Source organism: Notolepis coatsorum (assembly GCF_963971535.1).
Source record: "Notolepis coatsorum genome assembly, chromosome: 4".
Classification (NCBI taxonomy): Eukaryota; Metazoa; Chordata; class Actinopteri; order Aulopiformes; family Paralepididae; genus Notolepis; species Notolepis coatsorum.
In genome coordinates, this window is record NC_140168.1 from 17,488,602 (window position 1) to 17,506,189 (window position 17,588).

Below are 17,588 nucleotides of genomic sequence, written 5' to 3' on the forward strand. Positions count from 1 at the left end.
TACCAGAACCTCAGCTCTATTAGTACCAGAACCTCAGCTCTATTAGTACCAGAACATCAGCTCCATTAGTACCAGAACCTCAGCTCTATTAGTACCAGAACATCAGCTATATTAGTACCAGAACCTCAGCTCTATTACACCAGAACCTCAGCTCTATTAGTAGCAGAACCTCAGCTCTATTACACCAGAACCTCAGCTCCATTAGTACCAGAACCTCAGCTCCATTAGTACCAGAACCTCAGCTCTATTAGTACCAGAACCTGAGCTCCGTTAGTAACTTGTTAACTTGCTCCTCCTTCCCCCTACTGTTCAACATCTTAAACATCGGACGGCCCGGCAGCGGGCCATCACACACTCGTGGCACTTTGCGCTCGTCTGCCGGCTCCGGGCTGAATTTTTCGCCAATCATCCAATACACTGTTCGAAAGTTCAATTTGCCGCCTTTTGATCGCCACAACACTCAACCTTCGGGTCTCGAGTTACAAGACGAAACATCCGGCGAGCGCCATTTGACAGGCCGCTCCGTCAAGTGACCACATCCGGCTGTAAACGGTCCTGAACTGACCAATCACCGCTGATGGCGAAAATGATTGACCACCATTGTAGCCAAGGAGCGTCTGCTCCGTAAGCGATCCCAGACTTGGCGGGTGAGAGTGGGGCAAGGTGACGAAGAAGTCCTTTGTCCTGACTCAAGCGTCTGAATGAATTGAAGTGGATGGCCATTTTGGATAATCACGCAGAATTTTTACCGGTACACACATTAAAAAAAAAAGCGTTGTCAAACATCAAGCATGTGGGATTTTTATAAATTTTGACCTGTAAGACCCCCACGGAAAATGAGTGTTTGAGAAAAGTTTTTGTAATGTGTGTACCGGTAAAAATACAGCATGATTATCCAAAATGGCCGTCCACTTCCTTTCAATCTGACGCTTGAGTCAGGACAAAGGACTTCTTCGTCAACTTCCCCCACCACTCTCACCCGCCCGTCTGGGATCGCTTTCGGAGCAGACGCTTCTTGGCTACAACGGTGGTCAATCCTTTTCGCCATCAGCGGTTACAGTCGGATGTGGTCACTTGACGGAGAGGCCTGTCAAATGACGCTCGCCGGATATATATCGTCTTGTAACTCGAGACCCCGAAGCCCGCAATTGGTTGAGTGTGGTGGGCGATCGAAAGGCGGCAAATGAAACTTTCGAACAGTGTATTGGATGATCGGCCAAAAAAGCAGCCCGGAGCCGGCAGACGAGCGCGTGACGGCCCGCCGTTCCTCCTACCCCCTACTGTTACGCTGGTCTTGACTGTGGCTCATGTGTTGTTCTGTCTCTTTGCAGATTCTATGCAGCTTGTGTTGTATTGGGACTCCAGTTCCTACATGACCATAAGATTGTGTACAGGTGAGAAATTGTGATGGTAACATGTTGAATTCACTCTGGACATCGAATTCTCAGGATAGTGTGGAGTTGTCTTGTAACTTTCAGAGATCTGATGCTGGATAACCTGCTGTTGTTTTCTTGTGACTTGTAGAGATCTGACGCTGTTTTCTTGTGACTTGTAGCGATCTGAAGCTGTTTTCTTGTGACTTGTAGAGATCTGAAGCTGTTTTCTTGTGACTTGTAGAGATCTGACGCTGTTTTCTTGTGACTTGTAGAGATCTGACGCTGTTTTCTTGTGACTTGTAGAGATCTGACGCTGTTTTCTTGTGACTTGTAGAGATCTGACACTGGATAACCTGCTGTTGTTTTCTTGTGACTTGTAGAGATCTGAAGCTGTTTTCTTGTGACTTGTAGAGATCTGACGCTGTTTTCTTGTGACTTGTAGAGATCTGAAGCTGTTTTCTTGTGACTTGTAGAGATCTGACGCTGTTTTCTTGTGACTTGTAGAGATCTGAAGCTGTTTTCTTGTGACTTGTAGAGATCTGAAGCTGTTTTCTTGTGACTTGTAGAGATCTGACGCTGTTTTCTTGTGACTTGTAGAGATCTGACACTGGATAACCTGCTGTTGTTTTCTTGTGACTTGTAGAGATCTGAAGCTGTTTTCTTGTGACTTGTAGAGATCTGAAGCTGTTTTCTTGTGACTTGTAGAGATCTGACGCTGTTTTCTTGTGACTTGTAGAGATCTGAAGCTGGATAACCTGCTGTTGGACACAGAGGGCTACGTGAAGATCGCTGACTTTGGGCTTTGCAAAGAGGGTGAGACAGTGCACAGTGACTCAACAGTCACATCTTACAAATTAAACGTTCTGCTCTACTGCTTTAAAACTCCAGTTCTGATATTCACAAGGATATCAATTCTGGGCACCAGTTTGTTCCTATCAAGAATATGTTTTATATGTTGGACCTAAATGTTTGTTCCTATCAGGAATATGTTTTATATGTTGGACCTAAATGTTTGTTCCTATCAGGAATATGTTTTATATGTTGGACCTAAATGTTTGTTCTTATCAGGAATATGTTTCCTATGTTGGACCTAAATGTTTGTTCCTATCAGGAATGTTTCCTATGCTGGACCTAAATGTTTGTTCCTATCAGGAATGTTTCCTATGCTGGACCTAAATGTTTGTTCCTATCAGGAATATGTTTCCTATGTGGTGCGGCTTTGGCTCAGGGGTAGAGCGGGTCGTCCAATGATCGAAGGGTTGGTGGTTCGAATCCCGCTCAAGCCCATATCCATCCCATCGCCGTTGTGTCCTTGGGCAAGACACTTAACCTACTTGCCTCGTATGATTGTGTATGCATGTGAATGAATGTTGGTGGTGGTCGGAGGGGCCGTAGGCGATGATTATTCGCCACGCTTCCGTGAGTCTGCCTCAGGGCAGCTCTGGCTGCAATTGTAGCTTACCACCACCGGTATGACGGTGTATGAACGAATAATGGACTCTGTGAAGCGCTCTGGGTGTCATGAAGAGCGCTATATAAATCCAAGTCATTATTATTATTATGTTGGACCTAAATGTTTGTTCCTATCAGGAATATGTTTCCTATGTTGGACCTAAATGTTTGTTCCGATCAGGAATATGTTTTATATGTTGGACCTAAATGTTTGTTCCTATCAGAAATGGGATTCATATGTTGGACCTAAATGTCTGTTCCCATCAGGAATGGGTTTCAGGGATCGTACCAGTACGTTCTGTGGGACGCCAGAGTTCCTGGCGCCAGAGGTCCTGACGGAGACGTCATACACGCGCGCTGTGGACTGGTGGGGCCTGGGAGTCCTCATATTCGAGATGCTGGTCGGGGAGGTAAGTGGCTTGTTCAGTTATCTCCCTCTTTAACCCCTTAAGCCTGCGCGGTCCGGTACCGGACAGACAATAATTTCACGCCATAAATAGATCAATACAGTCCGTATTAATTAATGTAGCGTTATTTTTTTTTCAAATGTAGCCAAGCGTAAAGACCCTAACCCTATCAAAACAGTAGCCAAAGTGTATATTTTCAGCACTATGTTTGTTTACCAATGATTTTAAGTGTTATATGAATACATGAAGAAGAAGGTGCTGAATGAGCTCAGTGGCAATTGTTCACGTCTGGTCAATGTTAGCATGGTGTTATTCATCGTCAAATATGAAGAACATTTTAAAATATAATTGTTTTTATATTCTCCTTTGGTTCATTACAATTTACTCAAGCATAGTAACAGACACAATATTTCTGACACTGGGAATACATTCCCTGAGGTCCATAGATGTCCCTAGATAACATGCAAATGGACCTTGTAGAAGTGGAGCAATCTTCCATTTACTTGGGTATGTACTTTTAGGTGAATTTTCTGAAAATATGGCTAGGGCTTAAGAGGTTAAACATACAGTTTACTCAAACAAAATTTATTTTACTTATATAAACTATTCTCTTGTATTTTTAGCAGCATAACTCTGTAAGGTCATTCATGATGTTAGTGTATAAATTATTACATATTTAATAACTGATGTAATTTTGTGTATAAATTGTTAAATATTTAATTCATGATGTCATGTAGTGTATAAATGTCATTTACTGTATACATTATTAAATGTTCTGCTCGTCTGTGTCGTCAGTCTCCGTTCCCCGGTGACGATGAGGAGGAGGTGTTTGACAGCATTGTAAACGATGAAGTGCGCTATCCCAGGTTCCTGTCCACCGAAGCCATTTCCATCATGAGACGGGTGAGTTAGCAGCCGCTCCCACTGCGTTTAGCTTCTCCACTGCGTTTAGCTTCTCCACTGCGTTTAGCTTCTCCACTGTGTTCAGCTTCTCCACTGTGTTTAGCTTCTCCACTGTGTTCAGCTTCTCTACTGTGTTTAGCTTCCCCACTGCGTTTAGCTTCTCCACTGCGTTTAGCTTCTCCACTGTGTTCAGCTTCTCCACTGCGTTTAGCTTCTCCACTGTGTTCAGCTTCTCCACTGTGTTCAGCTTCTCCACTGTGTTTAGCTTCTCCACTGTGTTCAGCTTCTCCACTGTGTTCAGCTTCTCCACTGTGTTCAGCTTCTCTACTGCGTTTAGCTTCTCCACTGTGTTCAGCTTCTCCACTGTTTAGCTTCTCCACTCTGTTCAGCTTCTCCACTGTGTTTAGCTTCTCGTTTAGCTTCTCCACTGTTTTCAGCTTCTCTACTGCGTTTAGCTTCCCCACTGCGTTTAGCTTCTCCACTGTGTTTAGCTTCTCCACTGTGTTCAGCTTCTCCACTGTGTTCAGCTTCTCGTTTAGCTTCTCCACTGTGTTCAGCTTCTCCACTGTGTTCAGCTTCTCTACTGCGTTTAGCTTCCCCACTGTGTTTAGCTTCTCGTTCAGCTTCTCCACTGTGTTCAGCTTCTCCACTGTGTTCAGCTTCTCGTTTAGCTTCTCCACTGTGTTTAGCTTCTCCACTGTGTTTAGCTTCTCCACTGTGTTCAGCTTCTCGTTTAGCTTCTCCACTGTGTTTAGCTTCTCCACTGTGTTCAGCTTCTCCACTGTGTTCAGCTTCTCCACTGTGTTCAGCTTCTCCACTGTGTTCAGCTTCTCGTTTAGCTTCTCCACTGTGTTTAGCTTCTCCACTGTGTTTAGCTTCTCCACTGTGTTTAGCTTCTCTACTGTGTTTAGCTTCTCCACTGTGTTCAGCTTCTCCACTGTGTTCAGCTTCTCCACTGTGTTTAGCTTCTCCACTGTGTTCAGCTTCTCCACTGTGTTTAGCTTCTCCGCTGTGTTTAGCTTCTCCACTGTGTTCAGCTTCTCCACTGTGTTCAGCTTCTCCACTGTGTTCAGCTTCTCCACTGTGTTTAGCTTCTCCACTGTGTTCAGCTTCTCCACTGTTTAGCTTCTCCACTGTTTAGCTTCTCCACTGTGTTCAGCTTCTCCACTGTGTTCAGCTTCTCCACTGTGTTCAGCTTCTCCACTGTTTAGCTTCTCCACTGTTTAGCTTCTCCACTGTGTTTAGCTTCTCCACTGTGTTTAGCTTCTCCACTGTTTAGCTTCTCCACTGTTTAGCTTCTCCACTGTGTTTAGCTTCTCCACTGTGTTCAGCTTCTCCACTGTTTAGCTTCTCCACTGTTTAGCTTCTCCACTGCAGAACCAAGTTATATCAACTACAACTAAACTAAAACATAAAACGACTGTTAAATAAAGATAAACCACTTTAGAGGAAAAAAATACTCAAACAAACTGAAACTATATTGTGTACTTGGAAAACAAACGAAGATTAAATACAAACATACATAACATCTCTATTTATAATTATATAATAATGTTTTAGTAATTTTCAATTCGCATGAGGAGTCATTGGTGCTTGTACAGTATTTATTGGGACTGGGCTATATTACCTTCACAAAGTGATGCGTTTGTACGCAATACCTATTCTGAACTTTTGAAATCTTGACAAATACCCTCCATATTATAATGAACAAATTCAACTAAAACTAATAAAAACAAAACAAAAATGTAACAAATCACTGATTCTTGAGAGTCGGGACAAAACACTTTTTAAATATTATATTTTGAGAATGCACACTATATTAATTAGAGTTATATATTCATGTAGAGAAAGGTGCGAGCTCTACATAGAAAAACATTTTCAACAAATTCACATGTTTCCCTTTGAAACTTGATTTGTGTTAACTCCGTCAGACACACAAAAAAGTATATAATTCTAATTATTCCAGTCCAACAAGAATCTAAAGTTCTGAAGTATGTTGTAATAGTGTTTAGTTACTCTGGTATGCAATAAAATATAATATATAAACCTCAGGTGTAATTTCACACTATTCTGAAAACCCAGAGTTAGAAATATTAGCATTTTCAAACTTTGTTTTTAATTTTGATATGATAAAAAAAATATCATTAAGTAAATAAGACACAAGAGGATGAAGATCTAATGCTCCTTTATTACTTAAACAACATAAACTGAAGAAGGAATTTGTATTTTCCCCAAGATTAACAAAAATTAATATCTGACGGTGTTGACAATGATCTGACGGTGTTGACGAGAAACTGACGGAGTTGACAAAATTGGATTTGCATCTCTGCTCAATTTTTTAAACAGATGGAAGTGACAATAATAAGAACTAATAACTCCTTGTCTTATACTGAACATTTTGTTAACTCAATTGTAATAAACAACAAACTTTACATACACTGTTTCCAACTATTACAAAATGCACCGTTTCCAACAACAAAAACAGTAATGGAGAACAGGACCCCTTCTTCTCGTCCCTGTTTTCATCTACCTCCTCTACACCACTTCCTGATCTCCACTTTCTCACCCACTTCTCCTCTTCCTTTCCTTCTGCATTTCTGATTAGTTTCACTATGATGTCTTGAACTGGGCAGAAACAGACATCCTTCTTGCCACATTTGGGCTGAACCACATTTCTGTTGGACCATGGGGATGCAGAAATTCCACTTTCACATCTTGTTGCTCATTATCCACATCGATGGTCTTGGCTAGCCACCAGTGGTCATCATATACTACTGCTAACCAGTCTCCATTACTAAGGCTGCTAACAGTCGTTACTGTCACCGTACCCTCAGGACCTTTCAAAGGTTCTTCGTCCAACTCCTCCATTACATCTTCCATCTCCATACCCTCTTCCATCTCATTTTCCATCTCCTCCCACAACATGGCCAGAGGTCTCTTCTTCCTTGCCATCCGTGTATCACTCTGCTGTTCTCGTGGGTTGCCATGGTAATAGGAGGTAGCTGGGCAGAAGCACTGGCAATCCAACATCTCGCTGCAAAAGCAGGATAGTTGTCTGTTGTGGATCCTGTCCTTATGTGCGATGATCTGGTGTATTTGTCTTGTTGAGGGAACCGGTTTGAGAGGATTCATGAGAAGTGTGTCGTATCTTTGCATGTCTTCTTCCACAATATGATACAGCTGAACACCATTCAGACTGTTTGAGACCTTTTTGAAGAATATGTGTCCATCCGTCACATAATTTCCTCTCAGGACCAGGTTGTCAGCTGTTCTTTTTACTGTTCCGCCAATGCCGTCTGGTGCGCCCTTACCATGAGAAGTGGGGAAGAAGTTCCACGTTGTCCTTTCAAACCCCAGTGTAGGTGGGATACCAGACAGAAGAAAAAAGTTCTTCTTGTTCTTGTTTGCTTGGACCATCAGACCAAAAGTGCACGGTGGTAACCTGTGGATATTTTGTCTTGATATCTTTTAGGACTGGATCCATTTGTGTCCAGATTGCTGCAGCATCCTGTCTCTTTGACTCTGACAGTGTGCAAAACCTGCCTTTCCACCCTTAGTGTAATACATTCTGGTATGGAGTGTTATCTGTGGCAGATTTTGTCCGAAATGGCAGGCCTGAACTTCAGCTTTATATTTGAATTTCCAGGATTCTGAAAAGTCAACATGGACGATTGCTGTACTCTCATCACAGGACTCAATTGTGTTGCTGTATTCTTTTGACTGGTTTCGCAATGAACACACATGTGTTGTGGTTTCCTTTCTGAGTTTTTGCTCATAGAGTTTGATGAGCAATGAAAGGCTGCCTCGGTGTTCGACGAGCTTAGTGTTCATGTCGATCCCATTGCATGTGTCTTCTTGAACTCTCTCCCACTGCCTCCATTGAACATCGATTTTGTCTTGCTCTTGGGTTGTAACTGTACCTTTGTTTAGACATTGTGAACAGGCGCGAAGAAGGCAGGCCTCACTTGCTGGAGAGCAACAAACTAATTGAAAACTGTCATCCAGTTTGTTTGACTTCACAACACCAGACATTTTAAGGACCTCGAGCATTAAGCATGCATTTTCATGTATTTGACACAGACATGTCTTCCGATCAGATGCTTTTGGTGCTGTGACATAGAAGGGCCTCAGAGCACAGAATGAAGAATAGCTCAGCTTTACAGTGGTTCTTAATCTGGTGTGGAGGTTGAGCATGGAGTCTAGCAGGATCATTATGTGCCGCTTGATCTTGTTCCTGGTGATTGTGTCAGTCTTATCCGTTGTCACACGTGTAGAGTTCAGGAAGAAATCCTGAACAGTCTGTGTTATACCCTGTATTAATGTTGGCTTTTTCTGAGGCTGCTCCTTTTCTCTCATTAACTTGTAGGTTAACCCAAACTCTTTCATTTGTTGAAGAAGACGATACTTTTTAAGAATCGTGCCTGATGACACACTCAGTGCTGGTTTTTGGCGCCGTGGGCCAGGAGTTTGTTTGTCTTCAGCTCTCTTCTGGGGATGTTGTGGAATAGAAGGGTCTTTTGGATTTTCGGATTCCTTACTTTGCTTCCTGATAGCATCTTCTTTGTTTCTGTGCCTGGAGAGTCCAGTGGTGATGTATTTGTAGCCTTTTTCTGCGCATTATTGTTTTTATCAGGTTGTTTCGTTGCTTTGTTACATTTGTAATATTCTCTTTCATAGTTTTTATTTCTCTTGAATGCCTTTTTCGCATTTTACTTCGTTGCTTTTCCTGTCTGAGAGACTCCCTGCACTGTCTGGCATTGTTATCTAGAATATCCTGATCTGATTTTTATCTGATCCTGATTTTTCTTGAACTCTACACTTGTGACAACTGATAAGATTGAGACAACTGACTAGCAAAATATTATCCTGTTGATCACTCCATACCATAATGTATTACACTATGGATGGAAAGAGTCAGATAAAGGATGATGTAGCAATCTACAGTAGACACACATGGACCAGTCCTATATTAAGAATTATTATAAAGATATTAAGATGAAATATCCACAGTTTACCACCGTTCACCTTTTCTCTGATGATCTAAGTAAACAGTATAAGAACAAGAATAACTGTTTTCTTCTGTCTTGTATCCCTACTGGGTTATGAAATTTTACATCAATCAATCAACCACGTAGACAAGTGATCTATTTATATTTATGTATTAACACATGTGCTGGGAAAGTAAGACAATTATTCAATAAGCAGACCACAGCCTGCCCATGCTCTAAAAGTCAGAAGTGTATTGTAATGCATGCTATTATATGCACACTTCTGTGCAGATACAACTCTGAAATAACATTTAAATCCTTTACCATGTTCAAAAATAGTATAATAATAGCATATTATGGGGTTATTGATGGATTTGTCAACTCCGTCAGCTTACACGTCAACTCCGTCAGACACAAAATCTGACGGAGTTGATGTCTGACGGAGTTGACAAAAAGGCACACATTTTCCCTCCAAGCCTGTATTGTGCACTGCAGCTAGCTAGTTTTTTGGCAGTTGCTAGCTGTCTTAATAATCTCACTGAAACACTTGAATTCAATCCACTATTGTTTTTTAAAAGTATAATAACGGAGAGATGGTGTTGACATGTTCCAGCTGTGACCATAGGAATATTGACATTGTTTGTCTAAAATATCAAAACGTATCAAATTTACCAGACCATGTGTGGTAGTGTTGCATTCACCACAGGCAGGGAAAGGAAAAGGGGTCCTCAGGGATAGAACTGGCCATGCTATTGCCTGATTTAATTAGGTTTATGAAAAAGTCTGACGGAGTTGACATAAACTGAGGACACAACTTTGATAGGCAGATTTCTATGGAAAATATTATTTGAGTTTCATGGCATGCATTGTTTTATACATTTATAACCCTTATCCTTGATTTGATATTTATGTTTTCACAAGTGGAGAGGTTTTTCAAGCTTTTTTGGGCTGGTCAATAATGTGACCCTTGCTGAGGACAAGGAAATTAACATGGGAGCTTCTAACCACAGATTATACATTTAAACAAATATCCCCCAAAAAACAAATATATGTGCTAAAACATAACATCAGTATACACAATACCTTTAGATTGAACTTTGTGAGTCAATCATTATTAATTTCTTTATTTTTTATATAAATTAGACTTTTCTATGTAGGACATGTTTTGTCCCGACTCTCAAGAATCAGTGAAATATTAAACAATAAAAACTAAACTGTTTACATTTAGAGTTGTTATTGATTAAATTATCGATTCTTACCGGTTTACAGCAGTTCCAGCCCAATATGTGTTAGCGTTGACAAAACTAACATGGTGTAAGGCAGGGGTCGGCAATTAGGTCTGGCCACGGGCCAAATTTTCCCCAAGCCATTGAATGGCGGGCCAACACCAAAAACAATGGCTAATTTAATATAATGATAGTGAAAAATGCAGCACCGCGGCGGGTGCATACACATAATAATAATAATAATAATAATAATAATAATAATAATAATAATAATAATAATAATAATAATAATAATAATAACTTTATTTGTATAGCACTTTTCATACAGAGGTTGCAGTTCAAAGTGCTTCACAACAGTAAAAAATACAGGCATAAGCAAGCATGATGCACTCGCAAATGGGGGACCCTGATGTAAACAAGACAAACGTTTTTCTCTGGTCTGCATCCCCTTAACAATTGTGTGTATTGAGCCGTACTGTATTGTACCCATTCTGCAATCTGTTAAATAAAGTTTTCATTCATTCATTCATTCATGAACAGCAGATCAGCTGTTGCAGATCACCGCGGTGGGTGCATAAGTAACACATGAACAGCAGGTCAGAATGCATGAAAACACGACTCACCATAACTGCCCTGGGCTTGTTCAGTCCTCCAAAATCCCTGCTAATGTTTGAAACAGGTCAAATATCCACTCGCCGCCCTCCAATTCCAGATTGGCGTTGAATGCAGCTACTTTATCTGCCAACTTGAACACAGTTGTCATCATTGCCTCGAGTCGTTTGCTATCTTGTCGCCACATATTATGCAGAGAGGACGTCGGCACACAAGAATCACCGACCTGTTGCGATAAACCCGTATTTTAAGTATGACTCCTGTTTATTAAAGGAAGCTTTATGTGTCTTGGAGGTCGTAGGCTCCTCTTCTGGCTCCTCAGTTGGTATTTCCCCGTTGCAAAGAAGCTATCCAAAGAAGTTTTTTTTTTTTTTTTTTTTTTTTTACACATTTTTGCTCGCTCGCATCTCGAACGCGGAAGTGAAAGTGCGTTAGGGAAAATATACACGCGGCCCGGTGGGACTATTCCATTGGTTCTCCCAGTCCACGTGATCATTTCTAGCATTTCAATTGGCTATAGTGACAGACATAGATATGAGGAATAGATAGATACAGCTTCACAAAGACACTCTGGCGTCACGAGTGAATATTTCCTGCGCGTAAAATAAATATCATATTCTCAAAATAAACTGACGGGCCAGAAATGATTGCTGGCGGGCCAATGTCGGCCCGCGGGCCACCTATTGCCGACCCCTGGTGTAAGGTTTAGTGATTACCAGAGAGGTAGTTGTGGTAGTTTAGCATGGTGTTGGGAATGGGATAATATGCTTTTTGTCACAATATGATATGATATAATGTCAGGTTTGTTAAGACGTTTGCGTTACCAGAGATGGTATTGCATACAAACTGTTTGTTTGTTTGTAAGAGATACATTATATAAAGCAGAGGAATGTGAAGGAGAATTGTCTAAAAACCCACCAGGGGCTTGAAAAGCAGCTTCTCCAGTCAGTACATTACAGGACATAGTTTCAGCAACGTGGAGAATACAGATAGTATGCACCTATCAATACGTTAAGCATAAGTAGCTAGAAAATAAAGACACTATACATATTACTAAGCATCAATGTATTTCATAGAGACGTGTACTAAACTGAGATTGGTAAGTACTAGAATGGGGTCTAAGGAGACACTGGCACCCTCTACAAGTGCAATGTAGCTGATATCACAATATGGTTTTCCGTTTGTTTGTTTTTACCGTGATGTATTAAACGTGATATTGTCCCTAATTGCTTGTACTGTCTGCTGACCATGATGAACTATTCAACATTATCATGAAGATGAAGGACACTCGCACAGCCGGTGCTGATGGAATATGCAGCAAAATCCTAATAGCCATAGCCAATATTATAGTCAGACCACTCGCTCACTGTATTAATTTGTCCTTACTACATGGTGTGGTGCCAAAAAACATCAAAATTGGAAGAATAATACCCATATATAAATCAGGTGACAAAAATAGTATTAATAATTACCGTCCAATATCCGTATTACCAGCTCTATCCAAAGTCTATGAGAGAGTTGTGTACAATAGATTAAGCGAATACACCACCAAGCTAGATATACTCACCAATTCACAATACGGCTTCAGGAAAAAAAGAACTACAAACATGGCAATATTAGACCTAATAGAAAAAATACATGATGCCATTGATCAGGGTGATTGTGGAGTGGGCGTTTTCCTGGATCTATCAAAGGCTTTTGACACCATTGACTTCACCATTCTACTTGGGAAACTACACCATTATGGCATAAGGGGTCTGGCTCTCAACTGGTTCAGTAGCTATTTACATGGTAGGCAACAGTACATCGATATAAAAAATCACAAATCAATAAAAATTGACATCAAATATGGGGTCCCCCAGGGGACAATTCTAGGGCCTTTACTATTTATTCTCTATATAAATGACTTTGTCAACTCATCTGTACTTCTGCACAAAGTTATATTCGCTGATGACACTAATTTGTTTCTGTCACATAAAAATCCACTCAAGCTACAAGATCTACTCAATACAGAACTACAAAAAGTGGACACCTGGTTCAAATGCAACAAGTTATCACTAAATCTCAGCAAAACAAACTTTATTGTCTTCCACTCAAATCGGATGCACACACATCACATGTGCATAAAAATAAATGAAAAGGAGCTGTCAAGAGTGGCGTCCACAAAATTCCTGGGGGTCATCATCGATGAGTCACTCAACTTCAAATGCCACATAAAATACCTACAAACAAAACTGTCCAAATATGTTGGCTTATTCTGCAAAATACGTCATTTTCTTCCCTTGCCTGCCCTTCTCACTTTATACAAAACCCTGTTTGAACCCCTCATTAATTACTGTAACGTCATATGGTGCAACACATACCCCAGCCATCTAAAAAAACTAGAAAGCCTACAAGTACTACGAGTGCTGTCATGGTCCGGGTATCGAGCGCCCTCAAAGCCTCTTTTCCATCGCTTTGGTCTCCTGAGGCTCGCTGAATTTAACATTCATCAAAACGCATCAATTATGTATCAAGTTGTCAACAACATGAATCACAGACTGTCTGAGCTTGTCCCAGTCTGCCAACCACTGCACATCCACAACACAAGAAACAAGCATCTTATATCTGGCAAGAGGAGAAGGCTAAATTGTGCTAGCCTAAGCATAGCATGCAGGGGTCCACAGATCTGGAACAAGCTTGATGAAAATCTAAAAATGACTAATACCTTTAAAACCTTTAAAAAATCATTGAAAGAGGAACTGCTAAAATCATATCTCTAATTAAAATTATAACTTAGGAATAAAATTGTCTGTATTATGTATCTCTGTTATATGTCAGTTAGTAGGTAGGTGTGTAAACCTACCCACGTTGTAGTTTTTTTATGTTTTGTTTTTGTTTGTTTGTTTTTGTTTATTTTGTTATTGTTTTGTTTGTTCATATTCTGTTTGTATCTGTGTTCAGGCTCCCTCCAAAAGCTTTAAATAGCTTCTTGGGAGACCTGGCACATGCACACAATTTGCGACATGTTATCACATGAGGATACTCGCATGTAAAATGTATCGTGTGTGTGTGTGAATAAAAATTCATTCATTCAATTCATTCATTCATTCATTCATTCATTCATTCATTCATTCATTCTGTACCGATCCCCAGCTGTTGAGGAGGAGCCCAGAGCGCCGCCTAGGGGCAGGAGAGAGGGATGCAGAGGAGGTGAAGAAGCATCTGTTCTTTAGAGTAAGTCACAGCCGTGCTACAGGTGGTTTCTTTTATTAGTCAGTTAGTCATTAGTCAGCCTGTTGCTTAATGTTGCATGCTGGGTAAATAGACGCTCCACACTCGTTCCTTTACTGGCATACGTTCAGAATTTCCTCTTAAAATTAAGTAAATGTATGTTTCCGAAGAGCAAAACCTCCTATCTGAAAACGTAACTTTTTTGAGAAAACTAAAAAGACGTGTTGTTTTCTTGCAGAATGCAATTTTTTAAGGATACCAATACAATACACCGTTTTTGGACTATATTACTATATTGTATTGCTAAATTGATATTACTATGGCCCATTCAACATGGATTATCTATCGTTCAGGATGTAGGAACGTTATACTTTTTCATTCAAACATTCATACAAAAATACCTTCTAGAATATAAGTATGTTTTTATCGTTTTCTGCAGTAATTCCTAGAACGCTAGTTATAGGCATAAACGCATATATAGATTATCGATTGCCGTTTATTCCCGATACACGCTATATTAAAAAATTCAACTGTATATGATCCTATACGTTATGCGTCATCATGCGCGGAGGAAAGGGGGGGGGGGGGTCGTTTATAATTCCGTGATCGTCAGTAAATGCTTTATGTAGTATGGGTGATATATTGATCAGATCAGTTTGCAGTGAAATTAATGAATGAATGGTTTTTCTTCAGTGTCTGTAGATGGTTGTGGGGATTTATTGCTTGTTTTGTGTTTATAATTTATGTTAGATCGTTTTTTCTTAGGTATGTTGTTGGGGTGTAACTACAAGGTGTCTCTAGTTTACCTCCCGTCCTGCAGGTGTCTCTAGTTTACCTCCCGTCCTGCAGGTGTCTCTAGTTTACCTCCCGTCCTGCAGGTGTCTCTAGTTTACCTCCCGTCCTGCAGGTGTCTCTCTAGTTCACCTCCTGTCCTGCAGGTGTCTCTAGTTTACCTCCCGTCCTGCAGGTGTCTCTAGTTTACCTCCCGTCCTGCAGGTGTCTCTCTAGTTTACCTCCCGTCCTGCAGGTGTCTCTAGTTTACCTCCCGTCCTGCAGGTGTCTCTAGTTTACCTCCCGTCCTGCAGGTGTCTCTAGTTTACCTCCCGTCCTGCAGGTGTCTCTAGTTTACCTCCCGTCCTGCAGGTGTCTCTCTAGTTTACCTCCCGTCCTGCAGGTGTCTCTAGTTTACCTCCCGTCCTGCAGGTGTCTCTAGTTTACCTCCCGTCCTGCAGGTGTCTCTAGTTTACCTCCCGTCCTGCAGGTGTCTCTAGTTTACCTCCCGTCCTGCAGGTGTCTCTAGTTTACCTCCCGTCCTGCAGGTGTCTCTAGTTTACCTCCCGTCCTGCAGACGTCTCTAGTTTACCTCCCGTCCTGCAGGTGTCTCTCTAGTTTACCTCCCGTCCTGCAGGTGTCTCTAGTTTACCTCCCGTCCTGCAGGTGTCTCTAGTTTACCTCCCGTCCTGCAGGTGTCTCTCTAGTTTACCTCCCGTCCTGCAGGTGTCTCTAGTTTACCTCCCGTCCTGCAGACGTCTCTAGTTTACCTCCCGTCCTGCAGGTGTCTCTCTAGTTTACCTCCCGTCCTGCAGGTGTCTCTCTAGTTTACCTCCCGTCCTGCAGGTCTCTCTAGTTTACCTCCCGTCCTGCAGGTCTCTCTAGTTTACCTCCCGTCCTGCAGGTGACTCTAGTTTACCTCCCGTCCTGCAAGTGTCTCTAGTTTACCTCCTGTCCTGCAGGTGTCTCTCTAGTTTACCTCCTGTCCTGCAGGTGTCTCTAGTTTACCTCCCGTCCTGCAGGTGTCTCTAGTTTACCTCCCGTCCTGCAGGTGTCTCTAGTTTACCTCCCGTCCTGCAGGTGTCTCTCTAGTTTACCTCCCGTCCTGCAGGTGTCTCTAGTTTACCTCCCGTCCTGCAGGTGTCTCTCTAGTTTACCTCCCGTCCTGCAGGTGTCTCTCTAGTTTACCTCCTGTCCTGCAGGTGTCTCTAGTTTACCTCTCGTCCTGCAGGTGTCTCTAGTTTACCTCCCGTCCTGCAGGTGTCTCTAGTTTACCTCCCGTCCTGCAGGTGTCTCTAGTTTACCTCCCGTCCTGCAGGTGTCTCTCTAGTTTACCTCCCGTCCTGCAGGTGTCTCTAGTTTACCTCCCGTCCTGCAGGTGTCTCTAGTTTACCTCCCGTCCTGCAGGTGTCTCTAGTTTACCTCCCGTCCTGCAGGTGTCTCTAGTTTACCTCCCGTCCTGCAGGTGTCTCTAGTTTACCTCCCGTCCTGCAGGTGTCTCTCTAGTTTACCTCCTGTCCTGCAGGTGTCTCTAGTTTACCTCCCGTCCTGCAGGTGTCTCTCTAGTTTACCTCTCGTCCTGCAGGTGTCTCTAGTTTACCTCCCGTCCTGCAGGTGTCTCTAGTTTACCTCCCGTCCTGCAGGTGTCTCTAGTTTACCTCCCGTCCTGCAGGTGTCTCTCTAGTTTACCTCCCGTCCTGCAGGTGTCTCTCTAGTTCACCTCCCGTCCTGCAGGTGTCTCTCTAGTTTACCTCCCGTCCTGCAGGTGTCTCTCTAGTTTACCTCCCGTCCTGCAGGTGTCTCTAGTTTACCTCCCGTCCTGCAGGTGTCTCTAGTTTACCTCCCGTCCTGCAGGTGTCTCTAGTTTACCTCCCGTCCTGCAGGTGTCTCTAGTTTACCTCCCGTCCTGCAGGTGTCTCTCTAGTTTACCTCCCGGCCTGCAGGTGTCTCTAGTTTACCTCCCGTCCTGCAGGTGTCTCTAGTTTACCTCCCGTCCTGCAGGTGTCTCTAGTTTACCTCCCGTCCTACAGGTGTCTCTAGTTTACCTCCCGTCCTGCAGGTGTCTCTCTAGTTTACCTCCCGTCCTGCAGGTGTCTCTAGTTTACCTCCCGTCCTGCAGGTGTCTCTCTAGTTTACCTCCCGTCCTGCAGGTGTCTCTCTAGTTTACCTCCCGTCCTGCAGGTGTCTCTAGTTTACCTCCCGTCCTGCAGGTGTCTCTCTAGTTCACCTCCTGTCCTGCAGGTGTCTCTAGTTTACCTCCCGTCCTGCAGGTGTCTCTAGTTTACCTCCCGTCCTGCAGGTGTCTCTAGTTTACCTCCCGTCCTGCAGGTGTCTCTCTAGTTTACCTCCCGTCCTGCAGGTGTCTCTAGTTTACCTCCCGTCCTGCAGGTGTCTCTCTAGTTTACCTCCCGTCCTGCAGGTGTCTCTAGTTTACCTCCCGTCCTGCAGGTGTCTCTAGTTTACCTCCCGTCCTGCAGGTGTCTCTCTAGTTTACCTCCCGTCTTGCAGGTGTCTCTAGTTTACCTCCCGTCCTGCAGGTGTCTCTCTAGTTTACCTCCTGTCCTGCAGGTGTCTCTCTAGTTTACCTCCCGTCCTGCAGGTGTCTCTAGTTTACCTCCCGTCCTGCAGGTGTCTCTCTAG

The 17,588-nt window shown here is 42.6% G+C and overlaps 1 protein-coding gene across 5 annotated transcripts in view; it reads left to right on the top strand.

Moving 5' to 3' along the window:
• Positions 1–17,588, top strand: part of pkn2a (protein kinase N2a) — a 132,408-nt gene that overhangs the window by 109,722 nt on the left and 5,098 nt on the right. For all 5 annotated transcript variants that reach the window (XR_014619632.1, XR_014619633.1, XR_014619634.1 and 2 more), the window contains 5 exons: positions 1,332–1,394; positions 2,113–2,189; positions 3,096–3,238; positions 4,031–4,138; positions 14,100–14,180. Coding sequence is in view for 2 of the 5 variants with exons in the window: in XM_084313643.1 (XP_084169769.1) it covers positions 1,332–1,394; positions 2,113–2,189; positions 3,096–3,238; positions 4,031–4,138; positions 14,100–14,180 (472 nt within the window). In the remaining 3 variants the exon portion in view is untranslated. The remainder of the gene's footprint in view (positions 1–1,331; positions 1,395–2,112; positions 2,190–3,095; positions 3,239–4,030; positions 4,139–14,099; positions 14,181–17,588) is intronic.